Here is a 23,400-nt window from a genome sequence, read left to right as displayed (position 1 = left end):
AACTTTTATTCATGCAGATGACATCAAACAACGTTTCCAGAGCTTGCAGTGTCTTCTTCAGGGAATACTATTGAATTTATTTAAAGCTTCATTTGGGCCATAACAATGTCATCCAGACGCTTGCTAAAAGTGAGGTGTTCAATCTGGCTGCTGGAGCACACGGAACACCAGACTGAACTCATTGCTTTCAGTGACTGCCTGGATGCCATTTTTGTGGCCCAAATGCAGTTTAGATAAATTCAAACTTATATTCCCTGAGGAAGAGACTGCGAGGTGTGGAAACGTTGGTTGATGTCATCTGCTTAAAAAAAAGGCTGGGATGCACTAGTCTCATGAATGAAGAAGGAGTGTTGACAGACGCAGTGTTCCAGGGATGGACAGCAGCTGATAAATGGAGGGTCTCGCAAAAGAGCTAGATTATATGAAAAGAAATCAAGGCTTTGGTGGAATCTACATTATAACAAAGGTATTAAGTATATTGCGGCAACATGTTACGCATCGCTGTACAGAATATACTGTCTTGTCACTAACAGTCCCTCAGAGGGGCTCACAATCTAATCCCAACCATAGTCATGTCTATGCATGTAGCGTGTAGTGCATGTGTCATAGTCTAGGGCCAATTTAGGGGGGAGCCAATTAACTTAGCTGTATGTTTTTTGGATATGGGAGGAAACCGGAGTGCCCGGAGAAACCCCACACAGACACAGGGAGAACATACAACCTCCTTGCAGATGTTGACCTGGCTGGGATTCGAACCAGGGACCCAGTGCTGCAAGGCGAGATTGCGCTAACCACTACGCCACTGCGCTGCCTATTTGGAATACCAGTTCAGTTCGCATCGTTGTGGTTACACTTTCTGTTCTTTTCTCTCAGAAAAAAACATCAGTGATGATTTTAAAATACGGTTGGAAAAGCACTTCGAAAATTGTGCCAAAAATTTGTTTAAAACTTATGAGTGAGCTGAATGAGGAGGGCCTTGCTGGTATTGAGGCGGAAATTGAGAAGGTCACTGACTCTCTTGTGTCCTCATTAGTGAGGATCCACTGGATAAAAAACGCAATATTGAATTGGAGAGCCATATTACAGCAAAGTTCCAGTTATACGGAACTTGGGCAACTGGAAGTCTCAACTAACCGGCATGCCTGAGTTGGATAACGGGGCTGAACATTTGGGGGTTTTCAGAGCTGAAACTACCGATCCTCCGGGCGCCGTCTTTTACACATCCTGCAGATTTCCGATGTCCATGCGCTGCTCCCAGTGTGTCACCTGATCCGATGTGGGTCAGGTGACATGCCAGGAGCCATAAACAGAAGACTCTGGAAAGCCGTTGGGAGCTGCAGGACATGTAGCAGATGGCGTCTGTTCAATCTTTGAGAAGTTTCTACTGCTCCAGGTGGTTCTACTGTTGGTTCAAGGAATCGGCAAGCACATGTATCTAGCATCATGCAATCCCCACCTGTGCCAGATACCAGGGACTTTGCTGTAGTAAGTTCACCAGAGATCTTGTGATACAAAGAGAACAGAAGATCCTGATAGACAGGACCGCATACAAGGCCAGTTCAGCTTATACGTGGTGATTTAAATGTCCACACCTTAAGAAGCCTGGCCCACCATTAAATACCGATCCACTCCGACCAATTGTAACAGTAGGGTCTCACTCTTCAGTTAATGGTATGAGTATTGCAGGGTTTTGCAAACACCATCCTCTTTGGAATCTTCTTCTTTTTTAGAGAAGGGCAGTGCACAGTTAGCTGGGACAAAATGATAGGATCGGCTGCCATGGAACATGGAGATCTCCAAGTGATTAACCTCACAGATGATGAGTTATCTGTGCCAATTGTAACGCAACTATATAGGGGTTTGGATTTTTGCCCAACCTATGATGTAAATATGTAGGATAATTCTTTTTCAATCTTTCTATGGTAATACAGACAGATATGAGTGTCAAACTTCTTAATAAAACGTGGTCTGAGGAAGACTTGCGGGCTATCAAAATACTGGAGAGTCAACAGTCTGAAACCGAGGGCTCGGGGTCATTACTCCCGGAGTCAATCTCTGAGGTGAGAGCGGTTCCACAGGGGTATTGTCCCCGCCTTGCTGACTTTGGTGTAAAGTACAGATCATCTAAGTTTTCCTTTTTTTCTCCTAACTATTTTAAACACTTTCATATTGTTGGTCCAGGAGGTTGATGGGTGATCAAACCATCAGATAAGGGGGCAGTGTTGTCATTCTTATGTTGGCGTATAGAGAGATGTTTATGTTAGAAAGATATCAGCGCTCTACAGGTCTTCGTTAATAGAAGGTTATTTCCCAACACTGAAAAAGGTCCTAGTGTGTTAACCTGCCAACCAGAATTCCTTAGAAAATTAGGGAGGCCTGTATCACAAGTAATATGGCACAGTGAACAAACTTCTCAAAAGTCCTACACTCTGGTCCTAAACTTCAATGCATTCTAAGGTCCTAATGCATATGACCTAATTTCTTTTTCACACGTTAGATTAAATGAAATCACACAAAGCTCACATAGACTCCACCGCAAATGGTTACAGGAACAGGTCCCAGTGCTAGTGCCCCAGAATTGTAGAGCAGACAGGTATCATAGGGAAGGCTCCAATAATGATAACATATCAATACATGCACCATGAGTCCTTATACACCTAAGCGCAAAAGTCCTAGTGTTCAAGTCCAAATTCAAAAAATCAGTTCTACGTGACAAAATGCTTGTTATACTCTTATCAAAACCGCAATTGGGATCCTTGATCAGGAAAATGCTCACCAGATTCCAGTGCCTATCATAACAGTTGGCACTTTACGCGTATGGCTCAGCCAGCAATAATCCTCCGAGCTTCCTGTATCCACAATGGTATCCCAGCCGTACATGCAAAAGAAAAGGGTCTGTTATGATTTGGCTGTTATGATTTGGCTGCATCTTTGGCTGCATCTCGGAGAGTGTGGATATCGGGAGAAACAGCTGAGAAAGGCATCCCAACGGGCCAGTTGTAGTGACAGGGTTTGCATGATATGCATTGCACATCGGTAACCCATAAACAATCGGTTGATGATTTATGTTTCTGCATGCAACACAATACTGTGCACAGCATAGTGAAATCACTAATGTTCTGAATTCCCATTGGTACATTCTTAAAGAGACTCCGTAACAAAAATTGCATCCTGTTTTTTATCATCCTACAAGTTCCAAAAGCTATTCTAATGTGTTCTGGCTTACTGCAGCACGTTCTACTATCACCATCTCTGTAATAAATCAACTTATCTCTCTCTTGTCAGACTTGTCGGCCTGTGTCTGGAAGGCTGCCAAGTTCTTCAGTGTTGTGGTTCTGTGATGCATCTCCCCCCTCCAGGCCTCTCTCTGCACACTGCCTGTGTGTTATTTAGATTTGTGCAGCTTCTCTCTGCTCTATTATCTTTTACAAGCTGGATAAATCCTCCTTTGAGCTGGCTGGGCTTTCACATACTGAGGAATTACATACAGGCAGAGCTGTCTGCACTCTGCAGGAAGAAACAGCCTGACACTTCAGTGGAAGATAGCTGCAGGGGGAAAGAAACACACAAATGATCTCTTGAGATTCAAACGGAAGGGTGTATACAGCCTGCTTGTGTATGAATGTATTTTCTATGTGTGGACATACTGTACATCAGCTTACTTCCTGTTTTGGTGGCCATTTTGTTTGTTTATAAACAAACTTTTTAAAACTGTTTTTAACCACTTTTAATGCAGGGAGGAGCGGCGAAATTGTGGCAAAGGGTAATAGGAGATGTCCCCTAACGCACTAGTATGTTTACTTTTGTGCGATTTTAACAATACAGATTCTCTTTAAGAATGACCTGAAATTGGGTTTGATTATACCAGAGCGTCCAAATATGTATTTTTGTAGAGCGCCTTTGCTCAGAGATATGCTTGCTGACAGCCTTTTCCTGGGAACTGGGACAATTCATAGCCATTGTAAAAACACACCGATATACACCTGTGGGGGTTGCTCTAACTGCCGCAGTTTATTGGTCGGTAGGAGTTTTGAGCTGCCAGATAGAAGGACATGGATTTTATCACATTATGGAAATTGTAAAAACCAGAGCTGGGACAAGGTTCCCCAGCACCCAAGGCTAAGACATCAAATTGCGCCCCTCGATCCCTTCCAACCCCAGTGGTCACACACTAATTGCTACTAGGCTAAGATTCGCCCCAGAGCCCCCAACCCCATAACACCTTAACCTCTTCAGGACCACAGACTTTACTAAAGACCAGGCCATTTTTTGTTAAATAGGCCACTGCAGCTTTAAGTCCAAGCTGCAGGGCCGCACAACCCAGTACACAAGTGATTCCTTCCCACTTTTCTCCCCACCAACAGAGCTCTCTGTTGGTGGGGTCTGATCACCCCCCTAGTGGTTTTTTTTCATAGGCTTCTGCCTATGAGAGCCGATTGCTCTCTAGTCCCCCAGGGGGACAGCCGTGTCCAGTACAGCGCTGCTACAGATCGCAGTGCTGTACAATGTAATTAGACGGTGGTTTCACTGTCTAACAGTCTCCCGAGCGGTGATCGCCAATTGGAGACTGAAGGCGGAACAGGAGATGCGCGTGATCTCCTGCAAACTGAAGCCCCAAGACTTTATATCGATCGGCGTTAGGCGGTCCTGGGGCTTCGCGCCGCGGCCACTCCCATCGGCGTGACACTGTCGGCAACAGGTTAATCTCTAGTTATCTGGCTTGCAGTCACTGCCATGTATCCCCTTTTCTTATTTCTCTCTGTTTCAAACACAATAGGGGAATAATAGCTGAGTGAGTTTTGCACCCCCTCCTACACTGCGCCCTGAGGCTGGAGCCTCTCTCGCCTCTGCCTCAGCCTGGCCTTGGTGGAAACATTCTGGTCGAGTACTTGTTACCGCGCCCATGTGGAGCATTCTACAATGTTGATGAACAGTACAAATCCCTCCAGCACTAAAAGTAGATTCAGTAATGCTAGAAGTAACTACAGTATAAACTCGTTCTAGTAAACGCTGATATAGTAAACATTCAGCTATAGCAAACTAAATGTCCAGGTCCTGGTCGAGCACAATCCTAAGTATATGGGAGTAATGCCTGTTTCTATCCCTACTGACAGGATGGAAATGTTCTCAAATCAGGACACCGAATAGCAATAAAACCCTAAAGATAATTCCTATCCACACAATCTAACACTAAAATAATGTAATTTCCTGAGCTTGGGGCCATTCACACACTTCAGAATTAGCATTTTTGCCATTTTGCGTTACCCACACATCTAATGCAAGTCATTGGCTTTGCATTTGACTTCTGTTGTGTATTTTTGGGGGATCGAATTTTTTTTCTGTGTTTTTAAATCACTTGGCAATGCTGCATTTTTTCACACATGGCTTCATATGCAATTCACTTTTTCTCCAGAGTTTTCTTCTAGGTGATATTTTGACACCTTGTTATAAAATTACTTTTAAACTCCCAGCAAGCAAGAAAATACTCAGAATAATTTTGATGGTACTTTTCACCAATTTTGGGGAACTTTTTCAATTGTGAAATGCTGAAAAGTTATTTTAAAGAGAATATGAAAAGTATCTCCTAGGAGATAACTCAGGAGAAAAAGGTAATTGCATATGGACCATGGTGTGCCAACCCTATATAATAATAGGCAACTGTCCCTGCGTACAGCAGGGACAGTTGTCTGTGTAGCTGGGTCCATGCTTTTTGCTACTGCGCATGTGCGCAGCACGGACCCAGCCTCACACAGACAGGAAGACGGGGCCAGGGAGCCAGGCGGGTGTGTGAGCGGGCGGCCGGGTGTGCGGAGGGTGCGCGCGTGCTTGTGTTGAGTACATGCGGCGGGCGGCGGCGAAATACACAGACCCTAGAGCCCTTTTTTAAACCGGCTTGGGTCTGAAAGTTACAACATAGTGTAACAAGTGTCAACAACATAAACACAGAAGAATCACATTCAGTTGGTGAAAACAGGGGCATAACCAGAAATCACAACCCCCCCCCCCCCCCCCGTGCGAAACTTCGGATGGGGCCCCCTCCTCTGGCTTTCTGCACAGGCAAACTGAGAACCATTGCTATTCAATTTGCTGGTGCACACTTGAGTGTTATTCCTATGCAGATAAAAACAGACAGCAGTGAAGCATTGTACACATTTACTCTATCAATTACATTAGCTTCTGTTATAAGACGTGCATGTTTTCGCACATACAGACACACATGATGTGAAGAAACTGCATGCAAAAAACCGACAGACGAGTGTGCTCCCAGCCTCAGCTTATTGCATTCACTCTGTCCATCTCTGATGGAGAAGAACTGGCTTAGCAGACTCCTTCAGCATCACTACAGTACACAGCACTTCGGGAGGGGTGGAGAGGTTGGGGGCGGGGCTCTGCAGACTCCTCCAGCATCACTACAGTACACAACACTTCGGGAGGGGTGGAGAGGTTGGGGGCTGGGCTCTGCAGACTCCTCCAGCATCACTACAGTACACAACACTTCGGGAGGGGTGGAGAGGTTGGGGGCTGGGCACTGTACAGAAAATCATGCTGCACACTGAATAGGGACTCTCTACAAATCTTTTTCTACAAAGCCTTGTATGATCCCTTATCAGTGGCTGAGCAGATGCAATCATTAGAACAATTGTGCAGAGAGCAGAAAGCTTTTTCTCTCTGTGCCCTTAGTTGTCAGTCTCTCAGGACAGGGAAAATAAACTTCTCCCCCCACGAGGCCCCCTGCAACTTCCGGGCGCCCCTGCGGCTGCATCCCTTACAGGGTCTATTTTTACGTCCCTGGGCGCAAAATCACATACAATGTAAAAGTTAATTACATGCAATTTCATTTAAATTGGTATGAACATTCACACACAAAGAAAACTTGGAAATTAAAATAGTTAAAGCATAGAAATGGTTAATGCAAAAAAACAAACAAAAAAACAACAACGGGGAAATCTGCTGGGATAAGAGTGAACACTGCCTATATGACAATTCGCAGTCCTTTCCTTGTAGCCCACATCTGAACAAGTGGGGTGCATTTCCTGTCTTCGCCACAAGATGTCACTTATTCAGTGAAATGACAGACACAAACGGGAAGCCATAGATGAAGAGGGAGGAAGTACAGAGCAGACATTGCCGAGACTGGCAGAAGAAGAGGTAAGAAGAGTATTTTACTACAGTGACCAGATTTTTCTCGGCTCAACCTGGGACGGGTGGTGGGGGGCGTGTCCATGACATAGTGTGTAGACGAAGCGAACTGTAGTGTAACTCTGAGGCAGCGGGCCAGAGTTTCCTTCCAAAACAGAGATAGGCAAAGTGACTGTAAAGGTAATTAGGCAATGTTCCCCAAACACACAAGACAGCAGTGTTCCCACAATGATGTGGTGAAATGGGAGGTTTTGCATCACAGATGTCAGTTCATGACATGACTATGTACACTGTAAAGTGCTGCAGAAAATGCAAGTGCTACATACTGTAAATACATAAAAATTATATGGTGGGACTTTAGACTTTGACTATGCCGGCTTCGATTGTGAGGTCTGCCAAGGAGGACATGACTACATTCTCTGTAAAGTGCTGCCTTAGATGCCAGTGCTATATAAATACATAATAATATGGCAGGACATATGACTATGGTAGGATTAGATTGTGCGCGAAATCTGCAGAAGCTGCTGATGCTACAGTATTAGCATACCATTTAATAATCATGATCCCCCAAAATGCCAAATGCTGCAACAATAACTCAAATGTAACAAATGCAGTGTCTATGACCATCAAGTAATAACTGCAGAAACCATTACCTTTGACACATGAAATACAACTACCGTTAACTCAAACACATGAAACGCAGCAGAAAATGATTAGTCCAACTTTGCAAATGGTAAATGAGGCAAACATTACCTCAAGGGGCCACAGAGTCCCACAGATGGGACACCCGGCGGTCAAAAGTGGGGCATAACCTGGAACACATTGCAGCCTGGGACGTGTCCCAGGTAAAATGGGACGTCTGGTCAGGGTAATTTTATATTTCCACCCAGTAACCCTCATATCCCTCCCCCATCACTAGCAGCTGCTGTTACACACATACAGTACATGGATCAGTGTATAGATAATGTCTTTATCCTCAGCTCCTCTACCAGAGGCCTGTGAGCTGGAGAGTTCTGCACAGTCTTATCTGTTCCTATCACTGCACTTCTCAGTACAGAGAGCTCTGATGTTCCTGACATCTGTTGGAGCCAATCTCCTAGCTTAGGAGTGAAAGCAATGACTACTCCTGCCACCACTGGGAACTCTTTGGTTTTCACCCTCCATCAGGGCCGGACATACCCATAAGCACTGCAGGCGTGTGCCTACAGGTGAGCCCGTGAATAAGATGTGGCTCGGTAGCCACCAAAGTGCCCTGTCCTTTCCCTCCCTCCCTGCAGAGTGCGAGCAGAGCGTTAAGCATCAGAAGACTCACCATGTCCGACATGCCAGGGATGACAGCTTCTATCACCTGCAGCGTGTCCAGCATCATCTCCTACGTAACAGCGTGTCTCCTTACTATGACGAGCCGCCGCCAGTACGTGCAGGCACATCACAGTAAGGAGACTCGCTGTTACGTAGGAGATGACGCTGGGCACACTGCAGGTGAGAGAAGCAGTCATCTGGCATGTCTGACATGGTGAGTCTTCTGATGCTTAACGCTCCGCTCGCACTCTGCAGGGAGGGAACTTATATACTGCTTTACACATAAGGGCTGATGGAGGACGCATCTGGCTATCTATAGGGGCTAAAAGAGGCACGTTGGACTATCTATAGGGGCTAATGGGGGCACACTTAACTATCTGCAGGGGCTAAAGGGGGCACATTTGAATATCTGTGGGGGGCACATATGACTATAGTGGCTAATAGGAGCACATATGACTATAGGGGCTAATGGGGGCACAACTGATTATTTATAGGGGCACATCTTGACTATCTATAGGGGCTAAACGGGGCACATATGACTATCTAAAACGGCTGATGGGGGCACACCTGACTATGGGAGCTGATGGGTGATCATATGACTTTCTAATGGGGGCACATCTGATTATCTATAGGGGCTAATGAAGGCACATCTGGCTATAGGGGCTGATGAAGGGGCACATTTTAATAAGAAAAGGGGGCGTGACTTGAGGGGTGTGGCATGCATTAAGGGGGTGGGTTAAGGGCACCCGAGCTTATGTGCCTATAGGCTCCTGAGCTGTAAATCGGGCCCTGCCCTCCAGAATCTCTCTAGTTCCTCTCTCAGGCTGGTACTTCTCCAGTTCCTCATTCTCCTTCTGATGTTACTGTCACTTGGAGCTGCCACATCTGTCACCACTGTAGTCTTCTGGTCCTTGTCTACTCTACTATATTGATTGCTAGTAAATTGGCCAGAGCCTGTCTGTCCATCTGGATGTAGACTTCCTACACTACAGGATCTTATCCCTGTTCTCCTCTGTAACCTTCTGTGGAAACTCCTATCATTTGGGAGGGTTTATCCCACATGCTGTGCAGATGTTCCTCCTGTACGCAATGCAAGCTACAGCATGTGGATGTGCCATTCAGTGTATGCTGTGCCTGCCTGTGTCTAACACCCTGCCTCTATGTGCTGGGCTGTCACTGAGGCTTCTCTGTACAGCCTGCACCTTAGCTCTGATGTGGGTGATCTCCACTTCTATGGATCTGCTGCTTAGTGCCTTGTCTTGTTCTTTCAATTCAGGTTTACTGTAATGTCATAAGGTATAATAATCAGCCTCCAGTCCACAATGTAATACTTCCCTGCCCTAATACAGCCCAGATTCCTGCAGTCTAGATAATTCTTATGTTGTTATCTGCCTACAGATAAGGACTTCTTGTATGGATCACATGACCACATCAGTGAGGATGGATGGGGACTGGAGTCACATGACTGAGAGGCTATTAAACCTCACCCTGGAGTTCATCTGCCTGCTGACTGGAGAGGTGAGGAGGATTCTAGGAAGTCACATGACATAAATCTTATTTGAAAAAAAAAAAACATACACACTTGACCTGAGAGGTGAAAAAGGCTGAGCAGGTGAGAACAAAATTGAACCGTGCGGTTGGTGGGCATGAGCCGCAACAGATGTTGCCGCCTCTTGGCGATGTGCTGCACAAAATTCTCCTTCTTACTGAGTTGTCCGCCTTCCAGCTGTTAAGGGAGAAGTGTCAGAAGATGGAGAACAGCATGCAGCGCATTGGTGAGGTGGCGACATAAGGAAGGTTACTTAACACTCCACTGCCACTGCCTGTGCCAACCAACTTACAGTTTCTACTTCATATTTGGAGAAGAAAAATCTTTGTTGTTATTTAAATTTCATATTTGCCAGCATACCTGGTGCTAATATTGTGGGAGGGTCACATGACATCACTCATCTTATATTGATATATAAAACACAGACATGACCAAAAAGGTGAGGAGGCTTCTGGGAGGTCACATAACATTACAGGTGGTTTTTCAATACAGGGATTTCTTCCTGTGAAGTCAGGTGACCAGGTGACAATCACAGTTCCTCCAGCTCACTTCCTGGTACCTGAGAGAAACATGAAGAAGAAGATTCTACAAGTCATCCAGCAGATCACTGAGTTGCTGATGGGAGAGGTGAGCAGTGCTGGGAATTATTGGACATTGCCCAGTAATGGCAAGGGAGATGTCTGGATGGTGACTGTGTCATTGTGTGTCACAGGTTCCTGTAGGTTGTCAGGATGTCCCAACCTTCTCCTCCAAGGAGTGGCAAAATGTAGAAGGACACAAAGACCTCTCCAAGGACATCATGATGGAGAACCAGCCACCCCTCACATCACCAGGTAAGAAGAAACTTCAATCTCTTATAGATGAGAGAGCAGTATGCAGGGTCCACCTAGATCCCCCATCATCTGATAAACCCATAGAAACAATGAATGCTGCCAGTGTGTATGTTTCCTACAGATGGATCCATTTACAGAAACCCACCAGAGAGACAAACCGGTCCTCTTTATTCCCAGGATTGTCCACAGGAAGATCGCACCATCCCCCACCATGACCAGGTAGTTTCAACTGAGGGTTTACAGCAAAACTGAAGTAACAAAAAATTCACTTTAGCTAGATACTTACTTAAGGAGAAGGAAGGCTCTGGATGGCATAGAGCTTTCCCAGTCCTTGGCCACCTCTATTGTTTCAGTGCTGTTCCCCGTCGAAGTTGCATGGCTGGCTGTGTTTTAGGTACTCCTTGGGAGCCCAGACTCGTGCATGTGCAGTATGGATGTGCTTGTCTTTGCAAGCACTCAGGTTGCAAGTATTCCTGAAGGCTACACGAGGAGTGCTTAGGAAGTTTTTTATACCTAGCAGGTCAAATAACTTCAACAGGAGGCAGTGGTGCAATGACAGGATGAAGTGAGGACCAGGAAAGCTCTGGTATCCAGCGCCTTCCCTCTACATAGGTAAGTATCTATCCTGAAGCGAGGTTCCTCATTTCAGGTTCACTTTAAAGGAATACTGTAGGGGGAAAATGAGTTGAACTTACCCGGGGTTTCTAAGGGTCCCCCGCAGACATCCTATGCCCGCACAGCCACTCACCGATGCTACGGCCCCGCCTCCAGTTTACTTGTGGAATTTCAGACTTCAAAGTCTGAAAACCACTGCGCCTGCTTTGCCGTGTCCTCGCTCCCACTGATGTCACCAGGAGCGTACTGCGCAGGCCCAGTATGATCTGTGCCTGCGCAGTACGCTCCTGGTGACATCAGTGGGAGCGAGGACACGGCAACACATGCGCAGTGGTTTTCAGACTTTAAAGTCTGAAATTCCAGAAGTGAACCGGAGGCGGGGCCGGAGCATCGGTGAGTGGCTGTGCGGGCATAGGATGTCTGCGGGGGACCATTAGAAGCCCCAGGTAAGTTCAACTCATTTTCGCCTGACCCTCCCTACAGTATTCCTTTAAAGGGAAGGTTCAGGGAGGGTGGGTAAAAAATAAAAATCAATTTCCACTTACCTGGGGCTTCCTCCAGCCCATGGCAGGCAGGAGGTGCCCTCGCCGCCGCTCCGCAGGCTCCCAGTGGCCGACCCGACCTGGCCAGGCCGGCTGCCAGGTCGGGCTCTTCTGCGCTCCAAGGCCCGGAACTTCTGCGTCCCACGCCGGCGCTCTGACGTCATCGGACGTCCTCCGGGCTCTACTGCGCAGGCGCAGAACTACTGCGCATGCGCAGTACAGCCCGGAGGACGTCCGATGACGTCAGCGCGCCGGCGTGGGACGCAGAAGTTCCGGGCCTTAGAGCGCAGAAGAGCCCGACCTGGCAGCCGGCCTGGCCAGGTCGGGTCGGCCACCGGAGACCACCGGGAGCCTGCGGAGCGGCGGCGAGGGCACCTCCTGCCTGCCACGGGCTGGAGGAAGCCCCAGGTAAGTGGAAATTGATTTTTATTTTTTACCCACCCTCCCTGAACCTTCCCTTTAACCTCCCTGGCGGTAGGCCCGTGCTGAGCACGGGCTATGCTGCCGGGAGGCACCGCTGGGCCGATTTGCATAATTTTTTTTTTTGCTACACGCAGCTAGCACTTTGCTAGCTGCGTGTAGCATCCGATCGCCGCCGCTACCCGCCGATCCGCCGCTATTCATCGCGACGCGGCCGACCCCCCCCCCCCCCCCCCCCCCCTCTCCCAGACCCCGTGCGCTGCCTGGCCAATCAGTGCCAGGCAGCGCTGTGGGGTGGATGGGAGTCCCCTTTGACGTCACGACGTCGATGACGTCATCCCGCCTGTCGCCATGGCGACGGGGGAAGCCCTCCAGGAGATCCCGTTCTTTGAACGGGATCTCCTGATCTCCGATCGCCGCCGGCGATCGGAGGGGCTGGGGGGATGCCACTGAGCAGCGGCTATCATGCAGTGAGACTTTGTCTCGCTACATGAAAAAAAAAAATTTCAAAAACACTACTTTGCTGCCCCCTGGCGGATTTTTTTAAACCGCCAGGAGGGTTAAAGTTCAACCGTGACTCCAAACTATATGAAATTATATTTGGTTTCAGTTTATTAAAGAGACACTAAAGCCCCCAAAAAATTGTATGATTTGTATGTGTAGTACAGCTAAGAAATAAAACATTAGGAGCAGAGACATAAGTCTGATATTGTTTCCAGTACAGGAAGAGTTAAGTAACTCCATTTGTTATTTATACAAAAGAGCCATTGAGCTCCACGATTTTCAAAGTCGCAGAGAGCTCTGTCTTCTCAAGCTTGTTATCTCAAGTGTCTCTAACTGTGTTGGTTTTTTGTTCCTGCAGAGGACAGTTCAAAAGTTCACTAGCCTGCTCTGTAAAATCATTTAGAATGCTGAGTAGTGTTAACTGCAAAAATTAGAGAATGATGCAATGCTATAAAAAAAAATATATATAACTGAAAATAAAAATATGAGAATATTTTCTTTGCTACTAATGTTCTAGTAATTACCCGTACTACACATACAATTCATTATATCATAATTATTTTTTTTGCTTCAGTGTCTCTTTAACTCTTACAATTCTAAAATGTTCTTTGTCTTGATTTTTTTGAATATAGGGTGTGGAATTTACTGATCTAAAAAATGATACTGAAGAGAAGGAAGAGACTCATGTGAAGTTTCAACAGCAATCTGCAGTGGAATGTGGATTAATAAAGTCTATAAAAGAGGAAGAAGAAGAGACGTATGTGAAGAGTGATCAGCAGACTATGGAGGAGGGTAACATAATGAGGACAATTAAAGAAGAAGAAGAAGAGACGTATGTGAGGAGTGATCAGCAGTCTATGGAGGAGGGTGACATGATGAGGACAAGTAAAGAGGAAGAAGAAGAGACATATGTGAGGAGTGATCAGCAGTCTATGGAGGAGGGTGACATGATGAGGACAATTAAAGAGGAAGAAGAAGAAATGTATGTGAGGAGTGATCAGCATTGTATGGAGGGGGATGACATATTGAGGACAATTAAACCGGAAGAAGAAGAGACGTATGTGAGAGATGATTGTCTCTATATGGAGGAAGGTGAAATGATAAGGACAAATAAAGAAGATATGTATGTAATAAGTGATCATCAAAGTATGGAAGATGACAACGAAATTAAAACTATTAAAGAAGACAAATGTTCTTCGAATATTAGCACAGGTAAGTTATAATCATGAAATGCTGAAACTGGAAAAATGTATACTTACCTTCAGTAATTTTCCTTTCCTGGATCAGATAATGGCGGTGTTAGGCTTGGCAGACTATTTCCCACAGATCAGCTCCATTGCCCCAATCTAACACCATCGTCTTCACCTTATGTGGCGTGTCCCCGCCTGAATGGGAGGTGAGGTGACAACACCCAGGCCTAAAGTGTACCAGAGATGACATGATGATATAAACGTGCAATATACAGTAGCAAGCATACAGACACTTGTGCTGTGCTCCTTTTCTTTTTTCACTGCCTGAAAGAGTTTATAATTAGCTATGGACCTAACACTAATCTAACGCATCCTTGAGCGCTGTCACTTTTTTGTCTGTTTGTTCTATGAAATGTGTATACAATTTATTAGATAAGCAGCACGAGGATTATTATGTTTTTATCGTTAGATTAGTGTTAGGTCTTCCCCAAAGGGGTACGTCACCGCCGTGGGGAAGTCTATTAGGTAATAATTTGTGCACACATTATCACTGAAGCTAACACCCCCCTTTGCCTGTAGTGAGTGCTAGTTGTGTAATGTAATCCAGTTATTGGAGCTCTGCACATCAATGCAGATAAATCATTCAGGTAGAAGTTTTGTTTGAAAGCGCTGCCATGTCTCCCACTGTGCAAATTGAATGTAAGTATACTAGTAGCTAGCTGCATTCACTGCTTCACATCCACTTTCAAAATTTTAGATTAGAATTAGCACACAATTTGCATCTGTTTTGTATTCAAGGCATGTATTTAGTTCCAGAGGGGCTCTGCATTGCCTCTGTAGGCTTACATCTCAGGTGCATCCTTGAGCGCTGTCACTTTTTTGTCTATTAGTTTTTGTTGGACTATGATCTGCCCAAGGAAGGTTATGCCATTACGTTGCCAAAATGAGGGTCTGGGACTTTGGCTAGTTCCGGTAAGTGAGGGTTTTGCCATAAAGGTTTATGGAAGTCGTAACCATTTTGGGAGTAAAGGCCACCAATTCGCTTCCAGACCTGCAAGGCTTGTGTAAGAATTGTGTTGGATAACTTATGGGGGGGGGGGGGGCTTCCCTAAGCAGATCAAGTGCAACACTCTCTTTAGATACATCCATTACATATCCCAGTCTCAGGATTATATAAATTGTTAGTAAACCAGGAGGCTATATGCTGTAACTGAGTGGCAGTGTAGTATTGTTGTACCGAAGTTAATGCCAGGCCTCCCATTTCATTAGGGTTGATCAGGAGAGCATGTTTCACCTTAGGTCTTTTAGAGTTCCATATAAATGAGAGTATCACAGAACGGAGACGTCTGAAGAAAACTAGAGGGACATAGACTGGGGAGTGATGCAGGACATAGAGTAGCTTAGGAAGAATTATAATTTTGATTACATTTATTTTACCCACTACAGTTAGGTACAGCTTAGACCATACCCTGCACTTTCCTTGTACATAGGGAATAAGTGGGAAAACCTCCACATGGAGATAGGCTTTGGGATTGAGTAGTATTTGTACCTCGAGATACTTAAAGGATTGGAGGGGAGTATCTACTAGTGTAGCTCGTTGTCAAGGTGGGTCTACATACATCAGGACAGATTTAGATTTATATAGATGGAGCCCTGAGTAGTACCCAGATTCTTCTATAGTGTCTAGAGCAGTGGTAAGAGAGGGTCCTGGGTCTGCCAAACAAAGTATTGTATCGTCTGCGAAGAGACTAAGCTTTTCCTCCGTGTCATCTGTTTGGAAACCGACTATCTGTGGGTGAGATCTAATACGGCATGCCAAAGGCTCCACCGCCAGTGCATATAATAAGGGAGAGAGGGGGCACCCCTGTCTAGTACCTTGGCCTAGGGAGAAGGGTTCAGAAATCCACCCATTTGTGCACGTGCGGGATATTTTGACCCATTTCCATGTAATAGCTCGGTGAAAGTGGTGCCAAATATGTGCGAGTATTGTTGTGTGTCTGTAATACATATATATTCAGTATGTAATTTCCTACCAGATGGACATGATGTTGGGAACTCTTCAGAGAGACATCTTCATCCAAGTAATGCAGCTCCGATGTCACATCAGACACGTCACACAGGCATCCATCCTGTATCTTGTTCAGACTGTGGGAAATGTTTTATTCATAAAAGAAACCTTCTTAGACACCGGAGAAGTCACACACGGGAGCTGCCTTTTTCATGTTCAGAGTGTGAGAAATGTTTTGCTCAGAAAATAAACCTGGTTACTCACCAGAGAAGTCACACAGGTGAACGCCCATTCTCATGTTCAGAGTGCGGGAAAGGTTTTAGTAGGAGAGGAAATCTTCTTAGACACCAGCGAAATCACACAGGTGAGCGCCCATTCTCATGTTCAGAGTGTGGGAAATGTTTTAGTATGAAAGGAAATCTTCTTAGACACCAGAGAATACACACAGGGGAGCATTTATTCTCTTGTTTAGAGTGTGGAAAAAAATTTCATCAGAAAATTAACTTTTTTAGACACCAGAGAACTCACACGGACATCCTTCGTTTCTCATGTTCTGAGTGTGGGACAAGTTTTAAAGAGAAATTTGACCTCCTTAGACACCAGAAAACTCACACAGGCGAGTGACCTTTTTAATGTTCAGAGTGTGAGAAATGTTTTATTGAGAGATGGGACCTTCTTAGACACCAGAAAACTCACACAGGGGAGTGGCCTTTTTCATGATCGGATTGTGGGAAATGTTTTAATTATAAAGTATAATTATGAAGTTTTCTTATACACCAGATAAGTCATACAGGCATCTTTTCTTTATCATGTTCAGAGTGTGGGAAAGGTTTTAGTGATAAATGCTACCTTTTAAGACATCAGAAAATTCACACAGGTGAGCAGCAGCCCTTTCCATTTTCAGCAAGTGGGAAATGTTTTCCTAAGAAAGGAAACCTGATTTTTCACCATTGGAGTCACCGGTGAGCAACGACTCTCATGTTCAGAGTGTGGGAAAAGTTTTGGTAATAAAGTCAATGCTGTGATAAACCAAGGAACACCCTTTTCAGGGGTAGAATGCTGGAAATTTAGAATGGATTTATAATAAATTAATTCTCAGCAAAATGTATCACCCAAAGAAAACCTAATTGGTGGCGGAAAAAACAAGCTATAGACCAATTCATTGTGACGAGTAGTGATATAGTTATTGGCAAATGAATGGGAGGTGAAAGTTGCTCAGATGCAAAAAAATAAACAACCCTTCGGGCTTAAGTGGTTAAGCCATAACAGACCATATAGGCTTATATGTGTAAAAACTGCAGCGAAAGCCTATGTAAATACAATGGTAATTTGCATATATTCAGCAGTGATGCACTGGGAGACATCTCAAGCTCACTCCAACCTGAATTATCGCAAATTTTTCTGTTTTAAGAAAGCAAACTTTTGTTTTTGAATACAGGAGAGGTATGAGAATATACAATACTGTACGGATAGCTTATGTCATCAACAACAACCCCAGGCTCATCTAAAAGACATAAGGAGACCAGGAGCCCAATGGTGCAGAATCCTGTAAGATTCAGAAAAGCAAAATGCTAAGGATGTATATACAGCACTCACAAAGATCCTTGCAAGCAACGTTGGAGCAGGCGGGACATTAACCGTCCCCGCTCAGTTTTCCAGGTCTGTAGCAGGAACTGGGTGCTCGCGTTCCAAATGTTCTTTAAGACAAACTAAAAAACTCACCTCTAAAGAGGTATGACAAGACACTTAAAACGGGCGGAGGCACCCAGTGCATAAAAGATAGGCTAATAAAGCTGATGATCTTATAAACAGAGACGGAATCTTACCTCTCTTGAAGAATTTAGACCAGTCATTTGAAACTTTTGTTAAAAAAAATTCAACTTAAATTTTTTTTAAAATTGACTATTATGTGCTGAAATAATTAAAGACTTTTTTTCAGTAGACTGGGTTCAATTCTTCAAGAAAGGTAAGATTAAGTCTCTATATATAATATAAACAGCAATATTATCCTATCTTTTATGCATTGAGGGCCTCCGCCCCTGTTTTAAGGGTCTTGCAATACTGCACAGGTTCGCTTACACCAGAGATACAATCACCGGTCCATCTGTCTGCCAGCCGGCATGCCTGTCTGCATAAATGGACATACTGCTCAGAAGGAATATTTTATATTTATTATTTGGGTGTCATTTTTTTAAGTATTGTAATTACAAATAGATGTATTGTTGTTGTATAGTGATAGAAAGTGAAGTATTTGCCTTTAGGACTCATGGCCGTGTACACAGCTTTCTCGTGAGCTGGAGTAACTGTGAGAATAACTGTCTGCAGCTGCTGACCTTATCTGAGCTGTTAGTGTTACAGAGAAGGTTAAAGTACACCTGAGACACATAAAACAAAAAAAATGTTATTCTTACTTGGGGCTTCCAATAGCCCCCTGCAGTCCATGTGCTCTCTGTGTCCATCTGGTCGTGGTTGTTCTTCTGCTATTAGCCCCAGTAGCCACTGATCACTGGGCATCCACGGCTCTGGCTGCGCACCTCCCTGCTCGAACTTCGGTGGTCAGGAGCACTCTGCGCCTTTGCAGTAGGTTAAAGTGGACCTGAACTCTTGCACAGGACAGAAGGAAAACAGAGAAATGCACCCTGTATGTATTTTCTGTAGAGAGTATAGCCCAGGCATGGGCAAACTCGGCCCTCCAGCTGTTACGGAACTACAAGTCCCACAATGCATTTGCCTTTATGAGTCATGACTGTGGCTGTCAGACTCCTGCAATGCATTGTGGGACTTGTAGTTCCTTAACAGCTGGAGGACCAAGTTTGCCCATGCCTGTATAGCCAGTCGAATCCCCCCTCATCTGTGTCTAATCATCAGTTGTAATTTGATCCCTTAGCTGTGTCAGCTGCCACAGGAGAGAGGCTTATTGAAAAGCACAGGATGTTAACAATATGTCTGCTTACATGAAAGCTGGAAGTAGATACATTGCAGATTTATTGCAGTATTTGTATCAGCTGTAACAAAGAAATATTTTTCTTTAAAGGTTATTATGCTGTTGCGTATCTTTTAGAGCAGGAAAGAAGTTCTGAGTTCAGGACCGCTATAAGGCTTTTTAACTACGCAGGCACAGAATGCTCTCAACCATGGGAGCACGACCAAAGAGGCGCACAACCAGTGCTGCACATGCACAGTAGTTCCCAACCGGCTCAGTTTGGACTTTACCTGGGCTGCCTGTGGCGGAACGGATAGGAGCGGATGGTCACTGAGGGAGCCCACAGTCTATAGTGGGCTGGAGGAAGCCCCTGGTAAGTATAGATCCTTTTTGTTTCATTTGTCTCTGGTTCACTTTAAATGAGTTCATTTGTAACTGGAAGCCATGTGGATTCTGGCAGTGGATGTAAGGCCACATTCACACTATGTCCGCTTCTGTCCACTTTTTATCAGCACATCACAGGTGGATTATGGGTAACTGGAAATATGCCAGCTAGGATTCAGTGTATAAATAAGCCCAGTAGCTCCACAGATGGCTTGCTGCATCCCAGATATCATATCATATGGCTGGGAAGAGAGGGAGGGGATGGTAATGTACATAAATTATACTTTGCTTGTGTAGTTCTGATGACCAATATTTTGTTTCCTGATATTGTTTATTTGAATGCTGATTATAACCTTTTATGTAATATTTGTTCAATAATTGTATATTTCACCTTCACAAATACATTTTTATACAAAAACATTCTGGTCTATGACTAGTTATTTTATTGTAGAACCGCTCTCACTGACCCTACAAGGACTAGCTCATAATTAGATTTAGTACACTCCACAGTTAGTTAACCTATTGAAGAAAACATTTCAGTAATTTTTTTCAAATGGTCATGTACAGTATAATGCAGGTAGCCCCCCATTAACAAACAAGATAGATGCTGCAGGTACATTCTCAACCTAAATCCATTCTTAAAGGGAATATCTGAGCTGCCCAAAAACATGACACCTACTTACCCGGGGCTTCCTCCAGCCCCAAGCAGCCGCTATGTCTTTCACCTCAGCTCCGCTCTCAGCTGCTGGCTCCCGGTCCCTGACGGTGCAGACGCCCTCACCAGGTCATCCTCTACGGCTGTCAATCACTCGCACGTGGTGTGGAGTGTAAACTGCGCAGGCAGTACTGCACCCCGGGTAAGTAGGTGTCATTTTGTTTGGGCAGCTCGGACATTCCCTTTAAGTAGGGACACTGTGCCATCTCTGTCCCCTGTACCTCCTGTGTGCCCCCTACCCTGTGGTCCCTGTGTCCTTCTGTGCCTCTTTTTGTCCCCTTTTGCCTACATCTTTCCCATCTGTGTGCCTCCTTTCCCCTTCCTGCCTTTTCTGTGCCTCTCCCCTCCCCCCCCCCCCCCGTGCCTCCTTCTGTCCCCCTGTGTCTCCTTCTGTCCTCTGCTTCCTTCTGTCCTCCTTTTGTTCCCCTTTGCCTACTTTTTACTTCTGTGCCCCTTCTTTGTCCCCTGGGGCCCCCTTGCACCTCTTCTATGTCCTCCTGTAGCTCCTGAGCTCCCCCAGCCCAGTGCAGAGTATGTGCAGTGGAAGCAGCAGCACTTGGCTCACCTGCTCCGGGTTCCTCCAGTTATTGGCGACCTCTTCCCACTCTCGCTGTTCCTCCTCAGAGCTGGCACCTCCTGATCACGTCATTACACGGGACATGCAGGAGAAGCTGGCACTAGGGAGCTGTGAGTGTGTAAAGTTATCGCTGGAGGCACCCAGAGCAGATGGGACAAGCTCTGGGGAATCACAGGACAGGGAGTCCCCAACATTGCGACAGATCAGCGGACCATTCATATCGACAGGTAGTTTGTATGTCTGGGACTTTCTGTATTCTAATCTTCTGAGAGTCAAAATTTTGAGTTTTCATTATCTGTGAGCCACAAGCAACAAATTGAAAAGAAATAAATGCTGTATATATCACTACTAGCTGAGGGCCCGGCGTAGCCCGGGTGTGTATTTGGCTGGTGTTGGCTCCGCCCACTTTTTCTAACCCTAACACACAATTACTCAATTAGCTAGTTTGTGAGCTTTGCGGTCTTTGGCATCAATAATTTGCATTGAAATGAAACAAATCTGAATGGCTGTGGCTCCACCCCCTTTTCTGAATTTGAACCCCAGTCACCCAATGACCAACTGTACCAGGTTTGAGGTTTGTGCCACTAACAGTGCAAGAATGGCAGCAATTAAATACTCCCTTTAAAAATCAATAGGTGAATTTTGATTGGCTGCTGTAGGCTCCACCCACTTTTCTGAATATTAATCCCAGTCACCCAGTGACCAACTGTACAAAGTTTAAGAACCCTGCCAATAACTGTGAAAGAATGGCTGCAGTTTACATTTTCTTAGTGAAATTTGTATTTGTCTCTGCCCACTTTTTGGTTATGGGGATAAAAATGATCCTATATGTTATTCCAGGTATTGTACTATGTGTGCCAAATGTCATTGAAATCCGTTCAGCCATTGTTGTGTGATAAAAAAAAATCCAAACTTTTGCATTTATAATATTAGTGAGCTGTGTGTAATTTGCCTTTTTAAAGGTATTTGCGATAGTTCAGCTTTAAAGTGTACCTGTAGTGAAAACAAAGTGCTCCTAGTTCGTACTTATCTCAGGAGGGGGAAGCCTCTGGAACCTGCAGAGACTTCCCCAGTCCTCCTCAGCACCCCCAATCCAGCGATGGCACTTCCCAAAAAGCTGCCGACAAAGCTTAACAATATGACTGCTTCCATGAATCAGGATGTAGAAACTGTGCAGAATTATTGCAGGATTTGTATCGGCTGTAACAAAAAAAAGTTGTTGTTTTTTTGTTTAAAGGTGCTGTTGTGTATCTTTTACAGCAGAAAGGACTTCTGAGTTCAGGTAATAACTGCTATTACGACAGTTATCACACGATCTGCCGCGTGAAGGTTTGCTCGCGTAAGAGATTACTCCGCGTGATAAACAAACGTTTGTGCGCGATCACGTGTGCGTCAGATCGCGTGATAACTGCCGTGATAGCAGTTATCACGCTTTTGTGAATCGAGCCCTAATAGTATGGTGTACGAACAAATACATGTTGGCTGCAGTACCTCTATTCTCCACAAGATGGTATCACTTATTTATGCGCAATGGAAGACACAGACACCCAGATACGCCCCTGCGAACAACAATAAAACCTCCAAAGTAACAAATGCCTTTCCACACAGTATGAAACTAAAATAAATTACTTTTCTAATGCTGAGATTCCTTGCAGCCCACATCTCATCACTGAACATAATACGAATTTATAGAAGCTTGGTGTAATTGACTTCTTAAAAAAGAAGGAAATTTGCAATAATTCAGTTATAAATGAACATTTGTGGTTACCCACAATAACCTACTACTAAATATGCAAATTATCCCTTTTCGCCCTTGTTAAGCCAAGCAAGCATCGAGAACCGCTGGTTTATAGCAAGCCTATAGCTTTAGGTTTTACACAGCCATATCAAACCCACATGTAGACAGCCTGTTTCGGATTTTTGGTCCTCAACAGTACATGGCAGGGATTAATAAGGCTGTATGAGATAGGGCTTGGACGAGTACAACAGAGTAACCAAGCAGCTCAGGGTGACCCAAACTACTAGGAATGCATAGGGGGATAAAAGGAACCAAAAAGCCCTCCTACTAAAAAAACAAAGCTTTGTGTAATTGCCTTCTTAAAACAAGGAAATTTGAAATAATTCAGTTATAAATGAACATTTGTGGTTACCCACAATGCACTACTACTAAATATGCAAATTATCCCTTTTCGCCCTTGTTAAGCCAAGCAAGCATCCAGAACCGCTGGTTTATAGCAAGCCTATAGCTTTAAGTTTTACACAGCCATATCAAACCCACATGTAGACAGCCTGTTTCGGACTTTTGGTCCTCATCAGTGCATGGCAGGGATTGATAAGGCTGTATGAAATAGGGCTTGGACGAGTACAACAGAGTAACCAAGCAGCTCAGGGTGACCCAAACTACTAGGAATGCATAGGGGGATAAAAGGAAACAAAAAGCCCTCCTACTAAAAAAGCAAAGCTTGGTGTAATTGCCTTCTTAAAACAGAAAGAAATTTGCAGTAATTCCTTTATAAATGAACATTTGTGGTTACCCACAATGCACTACTACTAAGTAGTTTGGGTCACCCTGAGCTGCTTGGTTACTCTGAATTTATAGAACAAATACATGAGGGCTGCAGTTCCCCTATTCTCCACAAGATGGTGATGTCACTTTTTATATGGAAAGGAAGAAAGACAGGAAGCCGTAGATGAAAAG

General features: G+C 44.8%; 1 protein-coding gene across 1 annotated transcript; it reads left to right on the top strand.

Annotated features, from left to right (window-relative positions):
- The first annotated feature begins 1,761 nt into the window (after positions 1–1,761).
- LOC137537000 (gastrula zinc finger protein XlCGF53.1-like) lies at positions 1,762–18,835 on the top strand. Its single transcript, XM_068259160.1, has 9 exons — positions 1,762–1,839; positions 1,932–2,080; positions 7,077–7,149; positions 9,841–9,960; positions 10,484–10,618; positions 10,704–10,824; positions 10,946–11,043; positions 13,538–14,117; positions 16,132–18,835. The coding sequence occupies exons 1-9, from the start codon at positions 1,762–1,764 to the stop codon at positions 16,725–16,727; spliced, it is 1,950 nt and encodes a 649-aa protein (XP_068115261.1). The 3' UTR covers positions 16,728–18,835.
- The last annotated feature ends 4,565 nt before the right edge of the window (positions 18,836–23,400 follow it).

The sequence above is a fragment of the Hyperolius riggenbachi genome, chromosome 10, assembly GCF_040937935.1.
Source record: "Hyperolius riggenbachi isolate aHypRig1 chromosome 10, aHypRig1.pri, whole genome shotgun sequence".
In the NCBI taxonomy this organism is placed as follows: domain Eukaryota; kingdom Metazoa; phylum Chordata; class Amphibia; order Anura; family Hyperoliidae; genus Hyperolius; species Hyperolius riggenbachi.
Note: the sequence above shows the minus strand (reverse complement) of the source record. Positions and strands in the feature narration are given on the sequence as shown.

Excerpts from the sequence above, each read along its gene's own strand:
- LOC137537000 (XM_068259160.1), top strand. The coding sequence starts at position 1,762 with ATGATAGGATCGGCTGCCATGGAACATGGAGATCTCCAAGTGATTAAC. Across the intron at positions 1,840-1,931 it reads ATGAGTTATCTGTGCCAATT|ACAGATATGAGTGTCAAACT; the intron begins GTAACGCAACTA and ends ATGGTAATACAG. Across the intron at positions 7,150-9,840 it reads CGAGACTGGCAGAAGAAGAG|ATAAGGACTTCTTGTATGGA; the intron begins GTAAGAAGAGTA and ends ATCTGCCTACAG.